The following is a 13,940-nucleotide window of genomic DNA, read 5'->3' as shown; positions in this document are numbered from 1 at the left end:
CAATCAGCGCTTCCCGCGCTGGGATTACAGAATAAATTGGATTTGACAATCTCCTTTCTAGATTCCACCGACACGTTGCTCTCAACATTGCAACTTACTGCTACGTTCAGCGTGGACGCCCAATCGTATCCCTTGATACCGGCTTTTGCCACAGGTCCAGGCACTGCTTCTATCGCGACGGACTTGGTCATCGATGCATCAGCGTCATTGGATACCGCAGACGTCTGTTATGTCGCATCCCTAATAAGTTCCACGGCACTATCAGCATGTTATAGGTTGAAAGGAGCAGCGTCGTATTCAAAGGTACCCCCAATGACCTTCCAGTTTTCCTGCCGCATGACACCATCCACTAGTGACGGTACAGGAAACTTTTGTGTTACCAACGGGACCGCCGGGAACGTTACCTGGAGACAGTCCTCTCCCATATTGACTGTTCCCAGGGCTACGCTGAAACCAGGGCAAGTCTGGTTTGATGTGCAGATTCAGCGAGACGGCAGACGCGCTAGCACCACGACTTCGTTGTCCCTCGTACTGCGAAATACTACCACCTTCATCACGCTGTCGTCGTCGCTTGCGTTCGCTACTGGAAACACCTACTTGCCTGCAAATACCATCGTGGTGGACTCTGCGGCGGTCAGTAATCCAGCCATACTGGGTTACAATTGGACTGTCACCCGCTACATTGGATCCACACCTTTAGACATTGTTCAACAAGCAACTGGAAGTCTCCTACGGTAAGCTTCTTCAGGTTTCCACCATACTATGTAAGGAATCTTACAAGTACGCATCTCATAAATGTTTTTAGGTTGCTAGCGTCGAGCTTGGGCGTCGGGTCGTATAGCGCCAATGTGGTCGCTTATGCCCTCAACGATCCCTCCGTGAATGCAAGCAGTACCACAACCTTCCAAATCATTGATACATTGCTGGCGGCGGTGGGCTGCTCCTTATCCCGGAACGCCGGCCAAGAAATCACTACGGTCTTTGCTGTGCAGGGATGCTCAACACCTTCCATTGGAACCTTATCCTTCTACTATTCCGTTAACGGCGCCGCGTACTCGACACCCATCAGCAATCCGGCTTCATTTACGCTTCCCGCAGGCAATGTCACTGTCCAAGTCGTGAACACACTGCGGCAAGGGTCTGCGCAACTCTTGTCAACTCCCCTGGTGTTGAACGCGACCGTCGCAAGTATGGCCCCTTTGGACGCTAGCATTGTCGGATCGACGTTCGCGAATCTGGTTTCATCCTCCTCCGACCCAACGCAAGCTGCAGCTGCCGTGTCGGCTTTCACTGCTAGTTTGGCAACAGTCACGGATCCCACGTTGCGGCAATCAGCGAACCAAGCCGTCATGCTTTCTATGATATCGACCGTATCAGGGGACGAAACCGCAGCGGACGCGGCTGTGAAGACGCTCATCATTGCTCAGTTGGTGAGCGGCGGCTCGGGCAGCGCTTATGCGACTGCAGTGTCTGAGACGGCAAAGGCCGCAGCGGCTGAGGCTATTTCTTCTCTCGCTCAAGTTCTGGCGAAAACTGGAGCTACTCCCGACGTGTTACAGCAGGCCGCAGCCGCAGCCATCAGCTCCGTCCCAGCTCTAGCGAGCGCTGCAGGAGCACAACAATTGACCAAGACGCTCAATTTGGTCGGGCAAGCACTGGCTGGTAACCTCCCTCCTGGAGAGACCGCTGAACTCACCGCTGGTGATACTCGTATCCTTGTGTCGCCCACTACCCCCGACACCGTTCCCTCGACAGTAGCTGTGAGCAGGGTGTCCAGTACGCTCCGTATCAGGAAACGAATAACTGCATCTGCGGCCTCATGCTCCATAGGGCTTGGAAGCACATTAGGGACTGCGTTAACGAACGCTGGTGTACGAAAGGACCAAAAAGTCGTCATTCAATCCACTTGCAGCGGGTCTAGTGCTTACCCCGTCGATGCGCAGAATTTGACAGCTCGGATTGGCGGCGCATCATATACGTAAGGGAGTCCTCTTATCGTTCTCGCATGGCGTTTGCTTTTCCTCTTCCCGAGTCTATCAATGGCCTCTCATTGTATTCTCCTAACTTATTTCACCCCGTGACTGTAGACTGACGGCGGGTGTCGTGGGGTTGAACGTCATGATTGACGAAACGCAGTTCAACAACGTCCTTCAAACTCCAATCACCATTACCATCCCTGCTTTATACACCGCGACCGCCAAAAAGAAACGCGGTCGTTTCTTGGGGCCTCGAGCGCCCAGCACCGTTTCCACCGCTCAATGTAACGTTTGGAATCAGGCCACCAGCGCTTGGGATCCCTCATCCTGCATTACCGTGGCCGGAGGCGATCCCTACATCAGTCAGTCAAGCGGCACTGTCACCTGCAACTGCACGATCCTAGGAGTTTACTCGGTGACGATGCTTTCTCGGACAATTGATATCAATGCAAATCCGACCGCTACATCCACCACGTCTTCAGCCACTGCGACGGCGACTCCCACAGCTACGAACGGTCAAACGGACGAAGGCGGAATGACGGCGCATAAAAAGGGGGTTATCGCCGGTTCAGTCCTGGGGTCGGTGGCTGGTGTGGCGGCCCTAGCGGGAGGAGTATTTTGGGCAATAAAGAGGCGCCGCTGAGTTCGGTTCGGATTGGATTGCAGGAACCGAACTGTCTGCGTCGCCTCAAGAAGTAGCTGCATTCTCTGTGAGGACAATGTATAGATGAGGAATCCATACTATAAAGAGTGGCCGAAGCCATTTGCGTCTAATACAATAGGATCTGGGTTTAGGATTATACGTATGTGCTCGTGGATTATACTGTATGTGCTCGTTGCGTACCCCAAAGTTTGCACTTGCGACCGCGATGGCGGAACAACAACATCCATGCAGGTCAAGCGGTTCGTTCTCCGGCAAAAGGCGCTCGGATTGAGTGTTACCACCGGCCGCAGCAGGCGCAGAGACACAGACGGCTCCGTCTCCTTTGCAGCCACTGACATGTAAGTAAGCTTTACCGCAGCTGTCAGTAGGATTGCCGTCATGAGAGACCGTATACGGGATGAAGAGGTGGAATGAGATCTCAGAGCCACGTCCGCTGCAGAGCTTGAGGTTGAGGGTTTTTGGCTTTATTACACATATGCACCTCGTAGCCAGAATGCTGTTATATGTTCCTCATCATCATACGCTTGTTCATGTCTATCCTACGGGCGGCGAGACAGCTCTGCAAAGCTGTCATTCCGTCGGGTAATGCTCTTCCAGCCACGACTGTCAATTGGAGAAGCCTCCCAGACTCCGCGTGCATGCAGTCTATGCAGTCTATGCAGATGCAGTGGCCGCAGGTTGCAGAAAGAGGCTCTAAGAGCGAGAGAGAGAGAGAGAGAGAGAGAGAGAGAGAGAGAGAGAGAGACAGGCAACAGCAGCTCATCTGCACAGGCAGCAGCTCATCACAGACATACTTACGCCGGCACTCCCACAACCACGCCCCCTCGCGGCACGACTCCCCCTTGCTTTCCACCGCTCCTCGCCCTCGCCCTCGCCTTCGCCCTCCTTCCGCTGACGACGCTGGCCGCCGCTCAGAACGTGACGACGACGACCGCTGCCTCCTCGCCAGCAGTCACTAGCTCCCCCTCCCAGACGCCTGCGTCGCCGCCGGTTCCCATACGCTGTAGATATGATGTTAGACCTATTAACGTCAACGAAACGAGTCCGTTCCTGACCCAAGAGCGCCCTGCTGGGTACTTCATACCAGACGCAAACAACACCAAATGCAACAATGGGAATCCCTTTATCTCTTCGGACGGTTACACACACTATACTCGCTTGCCCCATGTGCTTGAGCCTGCAATGCAGGGCAAACACTTGCCTGGAGAGCTCTGGGACCTCTGGCTCCTATACCGTGCGGTGTTTCCTGACAAATATGGGGAGGTGGTGAGGATGACATTCCCTCTCCTGGTCCCTTACTCCGACATCACCACACTCCCGGCGGCGTTTTATGACACCTCAGCCCCCTTCTTTGACAGCCGCAACGGTGCGAACGTCGACTTGACCAAGGACCGGCAGTGTGGCGGTTGCAGGTGGCTATCAAACCCATACTTTATCGCCTGTTATCCAAGTATCCTTCTGACACCCACCGTCCAACGCCAGCTACACCATACAGAAAAACTATTGCAGTGACATTTGTCTGCCCCCCATACCGCCTAAAGCACCGGTGGATCGCCCACCACCTCAACCGAAATCCGATTGCCCGCAACCGGCGAATCCGTGCCTAAGGCTGAGGGCAGATCGATTCGCTTTTTATTCCGCCTGTGCACCCTGGCCCATCACAACCGCATGCAATGAATGTGTTATACGCGAGGCAAAACATAACTCGGTTGCGCGCAACTGCCTCAGGTTGGTTCGTTTCTCTATATAATTCGCACCCTTCGGTTTCTGACCTGCATTGCTTATTGTTAGATGCCATGAGTATTGGTCAAGTCCCTTTGTTTCGGGCTACGCTTTCAACCCCTATGCTCTCAACGTCACAGATATTGTCAATCAAGACGTCTACATTGGGAATGACGACTTTCTCTGGGGTTCTGCTCGTTATCAGAACATGACGGATCCTTCGAAACCATATATGAGTGACACATTCCTGAAGTGCAAAATCGCCGCGATCTCGTATAGTGGATCCATCCAAATTGACGATCGCAAATGCCAGCTTCACATTCGAGACCCGGCCACTGTTACCTAACCCTGAGTACAGTATATACTCCGAAAACGCGCAAACTCACAATCCTGACTCGCGCTGTCGATTTCTTCACTTCGGCCGGACTTGGTAGGTCTTTATTTCTCAAGTCGTTTGTAGCTTCAAGTCTCATTACGATCAACCAAACAAGTCGTTGCGGCCATGTGCATAGGGCCTAGTCCCACAAAGAGGTCCACTCTTCTCCCGAACAAAGACCACCGTCACGGCATTGGTTGTTCACCGGCGTTATATGGTTGCTATCGGTGTTCCGCCCGTTTCGGCACTTGGGAGGTTACTGAACGCTGCCAGGACAGCATTCGCCAACCAAGGATAAAGAAGATCTGCGGACCAGCATTGAACGACCTCCTTCTGGAATGGAAACCGAGAACGAGAAGAAAGAATCTCGCTCGCATGTCCTTCTTCTTCGTGTTTAATGCGAGAGTGATATCTATCCCCAGTCCTCAAGGACCGTCATCCCACCCAACCAACCTAGTCCCCCTCCAAAACATCTCATCCATCTCTTCCTCACTCATCGCAAACGACGAGTACTTCACCGTCCAAGTCCTCTCCACCCTCGCAATCCCCCGCCGTCGGTTATATTCCACAACCTCATAAACATAGTCCACCCCAAGCGGCTCAAAACATAGCTCGGAATAGTCTTGCGGGAGGACTACGAACCGCCATAGCTCGGCGTGGATCGATTGCGGGTCGTACCGAAGCCAGGTGTTGTCGGTGGGCTGGTGCCGTGCCTCGTCTCTGTGGTAATGGGAACGGAGCTCGGCGAGGGATTTCATGGATGTGAATGCGTTTGGGTCTTGTCGGAGGATTTTCAGGCTGGGGGCAACGGGGTAGCGTAAGGGAACTCAACGAGCGGAAAGAAGAAGCATACAAGCCAATGGGTGCGAAAACAGGATAGATATCTCACCCAGGTGTTGACGTGGACTCAGGAGTAGAGAGCCGGCAGAAGCTGTCCGGAAACATTGTCTGAACAGCGTTGTCCACGGCCGAGATGTCCAGCAACGGGGAAACCGCGAAAACAAGCTCGGTATGCACTTCCTTGACGTGATCCGGAACGTGCATGGGTATGTTGTCCTCATCCGATGCGTTTTCCATCGACAGTTTCCGCATCTCGTACACAGGAGGATTCTCGCCAAACGTTTCGTTCAAGACTGCTAGCGCTGCCCATACGTCTAGGTTGATACAATGCATCGTCCGTTGACGCAACCCGCCGTTGAGAAGTATCGCTTTATCAGAGACAATCTTCTCAATGGCTGCAACAGCGCGAAAAAGCTCTCGTGCGAGCGCCCCGTCCAAATCCAGACGCCCGCTGACACTGCCCCTCGTCGTCCCTTGCAAGAGTTGCGCGACAATCTCCGTACGCGGGTCTAGATCCGATCTGTATGAATAGTTGCTGAACCTGAATGAAGCGTGTGAGTCTGTCCAGAGCCGGTGCCCACGGGGAGGGAGGGTGGTGCAAGTGTAGAAATCCTCCAGGTCGGAGGTGAAACTAAGGTGGCAGGTGTCGATCTGTTCGCTGCTGCACACGTTTAGGAGTGGTGAGGGTAGGTTGGGGCAGTAGGGGGATGTGCCGGCGCAACTGGATATGGCGAGGGTAGCCAAGAGCGCACACTTTGCTAGATCTAGAATGGGCCGACCTGAAAGTGGTCCGGGCCTCATCATTCCTGTCGATGTGCCAGTACTTATCCCGTATGTTTGCTCCAAGTTCTCCAAGTTTCTCCTCAGCGTTGCGCGCGCGTTGGCTTGCTGACCTCATGCAAATCCAAGCTGCCGTCACGCATCCAAACTCGTTTCGGAGGAGATGCGAGCTGCGCTGACCGCCGCATCGCGACTCATTTCTTGCGGGTCTCTTTGCAACGAAAGCCGATACCCGTCCTCGTACCGGCATTGGAAGGTTGGTGGCGCGACAAGGCAGAGGGGCTCCGACGAGCCAAACTCAAGCGTAAAGCCAACGCTCAGCGTGCCAGTTAATCCCCGAGGCCAGCGATCGTGACGCCTTTTGCATCGCGAAAAACACGTACCTCTTGCCCAGCCGACTCCTGAGAGTTGGAAAGACGATTAATCGGACGCACACCTCACGTGGTGATTTTCCTCTTCCGATGCCTATGCCCCTCGATCGATGCGAGTTACCTACCGAGCGATCAGGACAAGGAGGAGGACGATAATAAGGACGTCGAGACGCCCAGTGCCTGAGGCGTGCGCGACCGAGGGCAAGAGTACGCACGGTCGGCCGGTGTCGCGATGGACCTGGGATCATGGATGTGGCATTGCATTGAAGCCTTAGTTATGTTCGTCGTCGACGACCGGGGACCAGCCTTCGATCGTAGCGGTGCATGCCGGTATAGCAGCAGCGTTCAGTAGCGAACCCTGTCACATACAGCTCCCTGATGGTGTACATAGAGTCACCATATGCGTTACGTAGGCTAGCATCATCTAGGCGCATCTATGTTATAATGTTTACATACAAAGGCAACGCCGATTACCCATCTTCATGAACGTCGATCACCCTTCCCTATTACCCCACGACTATAAACCAGTCTACGCCGCGTATCAGTAAAATCTACGGGATCTAAGCCCAAACCTTCTTTGCCATCCAAAACGTCGCAAGCAGCACCATCCCCGTCCACTGCACGCCCACCGTCCCGGCGCCCGCCTCATAAGACTGGAACGGCGTATCCAAAAATGCCTCCTCCGACTTTAGCTTCATCGACGCCGGCGGCAGGCCCTTGGTTGCGGTCAACGCGGTGATATCAAAACACTCAGTGGATTCATATCGCGGCTCAACGTAGGTCTTTGCAACCTCATCCCAGATCTAGCGGGCTTGGGTGACTGTGAAATTCGCCCCAGCAGCATCCTTACAACTGGAGTCCATCCACACCATCAGGGTCTTCTGTTCGACGAGTTTCACGGCGACGGGGTAGGGTCTGACGGGCAAGATGTCGGATTGGACGGTGGTGGTGTAGCATCGGGCGGGGTCTGCTGGTGAGGGCGGGTTGGTTGGGTGGGGTATTCGGATGAATTGATAGCCGGGCACGGGTCCGTCTTTGGAGGTGTCTGTGCAGTTTGGGGACTGGTGGATTTCCACCGTGGTGAAATTCTGTTTGTACCCCATTGTGTTGGGGTGGTGGGGGTGGGTGGGTGGACCAGGCGGAGACGGGCGGAGATGGAAGTGCTCTCAATGGCGAGTATAAGTACAGTAGGAGGTGCAGGGGGATGAGGCGGATGCGGCGTGTTTTTCCTGCCAAGTTGCCCGGCGGGCCGTTATGGCTTTACCCGCCATCAAGATCCACTTTGATGAGTTCGCGTGATTTCAACATCCCGTCAAGCGAGTTGCCCGTCCAAAAGGATTTGAAAACGCCATCCGGACGACTTGGACGGCACCGGAGAACGCGAGCGACAGCGAGCATCATTGCGCTGGAGCCCGAGCGAAAGCGAGGCGCAAGGATGCTTGAAGACGGGGCCGGAGGCCCCGGATGGCGGATCACACACCAGTCTAACATCCTTGTCGCGAGCTTGAGCGAGCAGGATGTCTTTTCATCCTCTGTAACCCGATTTCCATGACACGTCGTCCATCTTGATGGATGTTCCTTAGCACTCTACTATGTACTGTATATGTATCCCGCAAAAAAGACTCCTCACTCCAACTTCGAAGGCAACTCGACTGCAAGCGGTCCCGATTGACCCTGCAATGACCCCCCCCAAAGGCCAGCAGCAGTACGAACGAATCGTTAGAGTTACAAAGACCGGTCCTTTGGGCATCCGAGATGCTCACAGTGACCTATCGAAGGCAGTCAGAGCTAGCAATCGCCGCATTAAAAATAACCGGAACGGGACCCGAATTTGCCGACAGGAACCGAGGGGAGGGAGTTCCCGTCTCCTCGTTCAAGAGGATGGCCTAAGGATGTGGCGAGATGTGGCGAGGCGCCGGCGAGCGATGGTGGTTCGGTCTGAAGACCGTGCGATTGCAAGGGTGGCGGCGAGAGTGCATCGAAGCGACAAGGGCGATACTCCCCTCCCTCACCCACGTGTTTGTTGTTGGGTATGGGTGATGGGATGGTTGGATGGTTGGACGGTCGATGGTAGGTTGATAGAGAAAGTATGATTGAGAAATAGTGAGAAAAACGGCGGTAATCCCCTGTCGTCGAGTCGGATATCACGATTTAAACGTGTAAAGCACTGGTTGGCGATTTGTTTTCAGATGCCTTTTGCGGCCATTGCCCGACTGGCATTCGTGTGGAATAGTGCATTCGCGTCCTGATCGTACCCTTTCATTACCGTCTTGGTCTATGCTTTCACAACGCCCCCTTGTCGCAATCTATCTATATGTTCGTCCTATAGAATCTCCTATGCTGTATCTCCCTACACTGGCACTACCGCTGCGTTCGTCGCTCCCATGCCCCGCCGGCGTTTGTCCGGGACGGCAAATCTGATGGTGTATATAGGAAATCAGCCAAGAATGGAGCAAGTTTCAGGGAAAAGAAGTTTCACCTAAGGAAAACCGCACACTCACGTAGAAACGATAAACTCGCCAGGCGGAAGCCGTCTCGCCTTGCTCCCCAGTCTCTCCTCCTCCACTTCCTCGTCGTAGTCCACGCGCGGGATCAGTTGCGAGAGGTACGTTCCGCCGTACGAGTATACCGTCGTCGGATTCTACATTCAATCATCCAGTCGTCAATGCCGAAAGCAAGCACGTCTTGATCGGTTGATGGCTGCTTACCTGAGCCATCTGGAACCTTAACTCCTCCAAATGTTCCGCAGTGCTCGAGAACCGATTGATCGAGTAGTTATGCACGTAGATCTGGCGGGTGCGCTTGCGCGGTTCGGCTGCGATGCCTTCATATTGCTGTCATTAGAGACATAAACAAAAATTAGCAAATCCCGATCTCCGTAACCATGCACCTGAGAAGATACAGTATGTACCTACCCGAAAGTTATACGCCACGAAATTGACTTTCCGAAACCCACGCTCGGCCAATGAGGCTGCGAAATCGACGTTGAGGTCGTCGACGCGTTTGGCGCTGGGGAGGGTGCCGCGGGAGAAGGTTACGCGTTTGGCCCCACCGCTGCCGCGAAGGGTTGGGCGGGCTTTGGAGGTGGGATGGGTTGGTTGGGTGAAGTGCTGTTTCGGGGGTGCAGAGAAGAGAGGGGTATCAGGCGAATAAGGGCGCTGGTTTCGTCAGAGAACAGTGTGGTGTTATGTTTTTCTCCTCCTCGAGAACCCGCCTACCTTCAACGCCGGCTCACCCTCCTCATGCGCACCCTTATCTACATCCACCGCCGCTGCAGTTCCACCCCATTCTATCCCAGCCCCCCATCCCACACCTGCACCACCATCCCCACCTGCAGCCCTAAGAGCCTCATCAGAAAGCGCCTCGTCAGCCGTAACAGCCTCCGCACACATCCCGTTCAACGCCAGGATCATGTCGGAGGTCGGGAAAGTCTCGATCTCAAGTTGGGCTGTAGCGTCGTTGGTGCGGGGGTCTATCATCTAAAACATTATCATAGACTGGTCAGAAATCATCGATCGGGTCACCCCATCCAACAGCATACAGACATAGAAACATGTACACACCTTCAACAAAGCATTCAGCGCCCCAAAGCACCTTTCCCCCGTTCGCCGCCTCAGGAACGTTCCCGTCTTGCTCGTGATAGATTTGAGCGAGAACCGCAGCTGGGTGTGCAGGATGCTGGCGCTGGAGGTCCACAGGCGGCGATTGAAGGTTGCTGAGGGGGAGAAGTAGGTGTGGAGGGGCGGTGTTGGTTGGCTGCGGTTCGAATGTGAGTGCAAGTGAGTTTGAAGCGGGGGAGGGAAGAGAGGGGGACTTACGCAGATATAGCAGCAAAAAGATCCGCCAATCTCCCTTCCGGCAGCCCCTCCAGCATCAAGATCCGGTATTGGTCGTCATAGATATGGTATCCCAGAATCACATCCTAAATCGCCATGCCCATCAGTCACCTCCCTCGTACCTCACGATTCACGCGCAAAGGAAACCCACCAAATCGGGATCGGCTATCTCCTCCCTCGTCAACTGATGCATACCCAACGCGCTCCGCAGTGTCGCGTCCGTGTTGTCGGTGTCTTCGTCGTCGTCGGCGCGGATCCGCAGGGCGTGGATGTTGGCGCGCTCGACGTGTTGTTGGACTAGGGCGGGGGTGTGGTCGTCTGTTATGCTGTAAAGGTTGGTGTGAGGTGAGATGTCTGCCCCCTGCGACACCGGATCTTCGTAACGGAAGCATTCCCAGAATCACGCCCACACCCACCTAGTGACAACCACCCCTCTCCTAAACAGCCCACCCCCCTTCCCGGCGTTCTGACTCGCGAGCAACGGATACCTCGCCTCCACCTTCACCGCCAGCGTGGCCGCAGACTCGACCCACGACGCCGCAGGCAGCTGCTTGACGCCCGAGCGGCCTTTGCGGTACCGACCAGGAAGGATGGGCGCGGTTAGGGTGAGGGTTGTGGCGCCGCGGGTAAGATCGGTCAGGGCTATGTGATGGAGGTGAGACGAGTGATGCACGGGTAGAGCGGAGTACAAACATCGGACTTACCAAACGAGGCGACTCCAAACGGCCCGGACGTCGGCGGTGGCGCATTCCCACTCATCGAACCTGCCCCCTCCCTCATCCCCTTAACCTCCCGATCATGAACTTCAACCTCTAACCGTCTCCCCAACAGCTCCTCCTTCAATCTATCCTCATCCAGCAAGCCGCCGAGGACGAGGTGACGGGTGTTGAAGGCGATGCGGCGCCCGTGCGGTGCGGCGGCGAGGGATTGGTGGGTGTGCGGGTCGGTGGGGAAGGAGAAGCGGGTGAAGCTGCGGACGCGGAGGGGGATGATTAGCCAGGGTTTCTGAAAAAGGGCGGGGGGAGAACGAGGAACTTACACTGGCTCGCAGAGGCGGTTGAGCTCTGAGAAGGGGACTGGGCGGTCGGGCATGTCGTTTGCGGCGAGCATGGTTATTGATATTGGGTTGAGGCTGAGGTGCATCAGTGGGATTTCCGTTTCAATGGCAATGACGCAACGGTAGATTGGAATTCCCTTCCCCTGCCGGATGTCACTATGCATACCTTTCTTCCTGCTGTTTGGACAGCAGCGGGGTGTTCAGGAACAGTTTCACGCGGAAAAAGTTCATCCCGTCCGTCCGTGGCAATCTACGTGGGCGATGCCATAGATCAGCACCACGTTCATGACGTTCGTCACTCACACCGCAAAATACCGTCCCACAACGACTCACTCAGCATTCACGCTCAAATCCCCCCAAAAGAAGTCCGACAAATCCAGCGAAATTACACCCCTAAGCTCATCCTTTATCTCCACCGTCGTTCGTCCCTTCCCTCTCCCATCCGATTTCGTCGTGGACGGGCGGCGGCTGCCAGCGGTTTCAATGGGAACCTTGCTTTCAATTACCGGTGGCGGTTTGGGATGTTTACGCGGCAGAGGCGCCTTTTTCGCTCCAACTTTCTCTTTCTCCTTCTCTTTTCCCGTATCCTTGCGAATAGAATCCATGACGCTCAGAAACTCCTTCCACTCCGCTCCATCGTCGGCCCCCGCGGTGCCGGGGGCTGAGGGTTGGGAGGGTTCTGGAGATGCGCGTTTGCTGCGGGATTTTGCGGACGCGCTGAGGTGGCGGTCGGGGCGGTCAAAGTGGTGCGGGAGGGGACCCTCGCGGATTGGCGTGCCGTCGGGGTTTTCGAAGACGGTCCGGCGGCGTGGAGAGCCGCCGCGGGAGACGGAGCGGGTGCGGGTGTTGTTGTTGGAGGAGGAGGCTGTGGTTGCTCTTGTTGAAGCTCTTCCGGTATCTGTATCTGCTTTTTTCGCGTCGGCCGGAATAGTGGCTTCTCCACCCTCTTTCTTTTCACCCGAACGCGGCCGTGACGATAACCCGGACTTGGTCTGCCCCCGTTTCTGCGCGCTCCCGCTCCGTCGCTGCCCTGCTGCCCGATCCTCCGCCGCGGCAGCCTGCACCACCTCATCGATCCCAAACCCATACCGGGCCGCTTTTTGCACCAGCGCGTGGCGGTCCCTCGCGGGGAGGTGGGCGTTCGCAAGGATGATTTGTCGCTTTGCTAGCGCTGACAGTGAACCGACCCGCTCCGTTGTAGTCACAGATGCGGAAAGACGCAGTCGGGATCCGTTGAGCGTCCGTCCGCTGCCCGCTCGTGCCCCTGCAACAGCTCCGGTGGAGGTGATGGGATTCAGAGCGATTGAGGCGGCGAGTTCGCCGGTGTCGTCGGGCCTGGGGACAATGCTGCCGTCGATGGTTCGTGTTACGATCTCGAAAAGGCTCACTGTTGTTGGCTTGTCGTAGAGATCTGCCAGAAAGGTCTTTTTCGAAGAATGCAGCATCACCATCGGAAAGCAGTTAACAAAATGCGCTAGATGGCAGCCGCCCACAAGCATTGCTTCTCTTACAACATCCCGCATCCACTCGATCCCAACTCACCGACTTAACAGCAACATCATGCGTCCAGACCCACGGCGACTGATCAGCGAGCAGCACCTCCGTCTTCCCCTCATACACGCCGCCAATCGAGTATGCGAGATAGAACTTGCGGTAGTCGTCCAGGGCGCTCTTGCGCTTCTTGGCCGCCGCGGCATCGGGCGGGTTGCCTGGTTTCTTGCGTTGATAGGATATGCTTGTGGGGGCTGCGACCACTATTTGATGAAGCGAAAATGAAGGGGACCAGAGGATCGCAATGATTAGACCGCGCTTTGAATGGGTAAAGGCATGGTTCAGAACACCTACATTTCTCCAATGAGTAATTCACCTCCAATGTCAATTTAACCACATGACTCCCCGAGCTCGCTACCAGCGCCAGCATATCCGCCACCGCCTTACTAGGCGGCGGCTGCTGTTGCTGTTGTTGGCCCGAGGGCTGGTCGGATGGTTTTGTTGTTGTCATATTATTTGTTTTGGGATGGCTGTGTGGCAACGGAAGGTGAAACCAGTTTGCAGGAATGCTCCGACGGCAGATGAAGAAAGCGGAAGTCCCTGCGCCACTTCATGCTCGCGCTGTCGAATTACCGTTAGTTGCCCACGCGGAACTTTTCAAAGCGAAGTTTCCAGCTAGGCTTTTGAGAAATACTTGCCTCAAAGGGACGAATAATATTCAAGAAACGGAGAATGAGATGAAGAACAGTAAACAGAAGATGCACTGTAAAGACAACGAAAGAAAGCGAAAGATCCAGGCTACCCCTAAGAGTTCATACGCCAAAGTC

At 55.1% G+C, this 13,940-nt stretch overlaps 4 protein-coding genes across 4 annotated transcripts; 2 read left to right on the top strand and 2 right to left on the bottom strand.

The window, feature by feature from the left end:
• The first annotated feature begins 40 nt into the window (after positions 1-40).
• EV422DRAFT_411155 (uncharacterized protein) lies at positions 41-2,258 on the top strand. Its single transcript, XM_053067037.1, has 2 exons — positions 41-734; positions 806-2,258. Exons 1-2 carry the CDS (start codon positions 313-315, stop codon positions 1,980-1,982), a joined length of 1,599 nt encoding a protein of 532 aa, XP_052927021.1. The 5' UTR covers positions 41-312; the 3' UTR covers positions 1,983-2,258.
• A 1,564-nt stretch (positions 2,259-3,822) lies between these two features.
• EV422DRAFT_566378 (uncharacterized protein) lies at positions 3,823-4,708 on the top strand (the record flags this gene model as incomplete). The annotated part of the gene is made up of 3 exons (XM_053072432.1): positions 3,823-4,052; positions 4,123-4,368; positions 4,432-4,708. 3 exons carry the CDS (start codon positions 3,823-3,825, stop codon positions 4,706-4,708), a joined length of 753 nt encoding a protein of 250 aa, XP_052927020.1.
• A 455-nt stretch (positions 4,709-5,163) lies between these two features.
• On the bottom strand, positions 5,164-7,832 carry EV422DRAFT_505485 (uncharacterized protein; the record flags this gene model as incomplete). The annotated part of the gene is made up of 7 exons (XM_053068491.1): positions 5,164-5,536; positions 5,628-6,098; positions 6,742-6,850; positions 6,945-6,967; positions 7,099-7,163; positions 7,302-7,532; positions 7,599-7,832. The coding sequence occupies 7 exons, from the start codon at positions 7,830-7,832 to the stop codon at positions 5,164-5,166; spliced, it is 1,506 nt and encodes a 501-aa protein (XP_052927019.1).
• A 1,247-nt stretch (positions 7,833-9,079) lies between these two features.
• EV422DRAFT_566376 (uncharacterized protein) lies at positions 9,080-13,624 on the bottom strand (the record flags this gene model as incomplete). The annotated part of the gene is made up of 15 exons (XM_053072431.1): positions 9,080-9,146; positions 9,231-9,370; positions 9,438-9,563; positions 9,645-9,887; positions 9,948-10,208; positions 10,293-10,485; positions 10,548-10,651; positions 10,717-10,891; positions 10,982-11,207; positions 11,270-11,535; positions 11,605-11,697; positions 11,789-11,872; positions 11,956-13,046; positions 13,165-13,376; positions 13,468-13,624. 15 exons carry the CDS (start codon positions 13,622-13,624, stop codon positions 9,080-9,082), a joined length of 3,438 nt encoding a protein of 1,145 aa, XP_052927018.1.
• Between the last annotated feature and the right edge of the window lie 316 nt (positions 13,625-13,940).

This window comes from Fimicolochytrium jonesii (assembly GCF_025526975.1).
Source record: "Fimicolochytrium jonesii strain JEL569 chromosome Unknown EV422scaffold_7, whole genome shotgun sequence".
NCBI classification, from domain to species: Eukaryota; Fungi; Chytridiomycota; class Chytridiomycetes; order Spizellomycetales; family Powellomycetaceae; genus Fimicolochytrium; species Fimicolochytrium jonesii.
The sequence above is the reverse complement of the archived record's forward strand: the minus strand, read 5'-3'. Positions and strand labels throughout refer to the sequence as shown.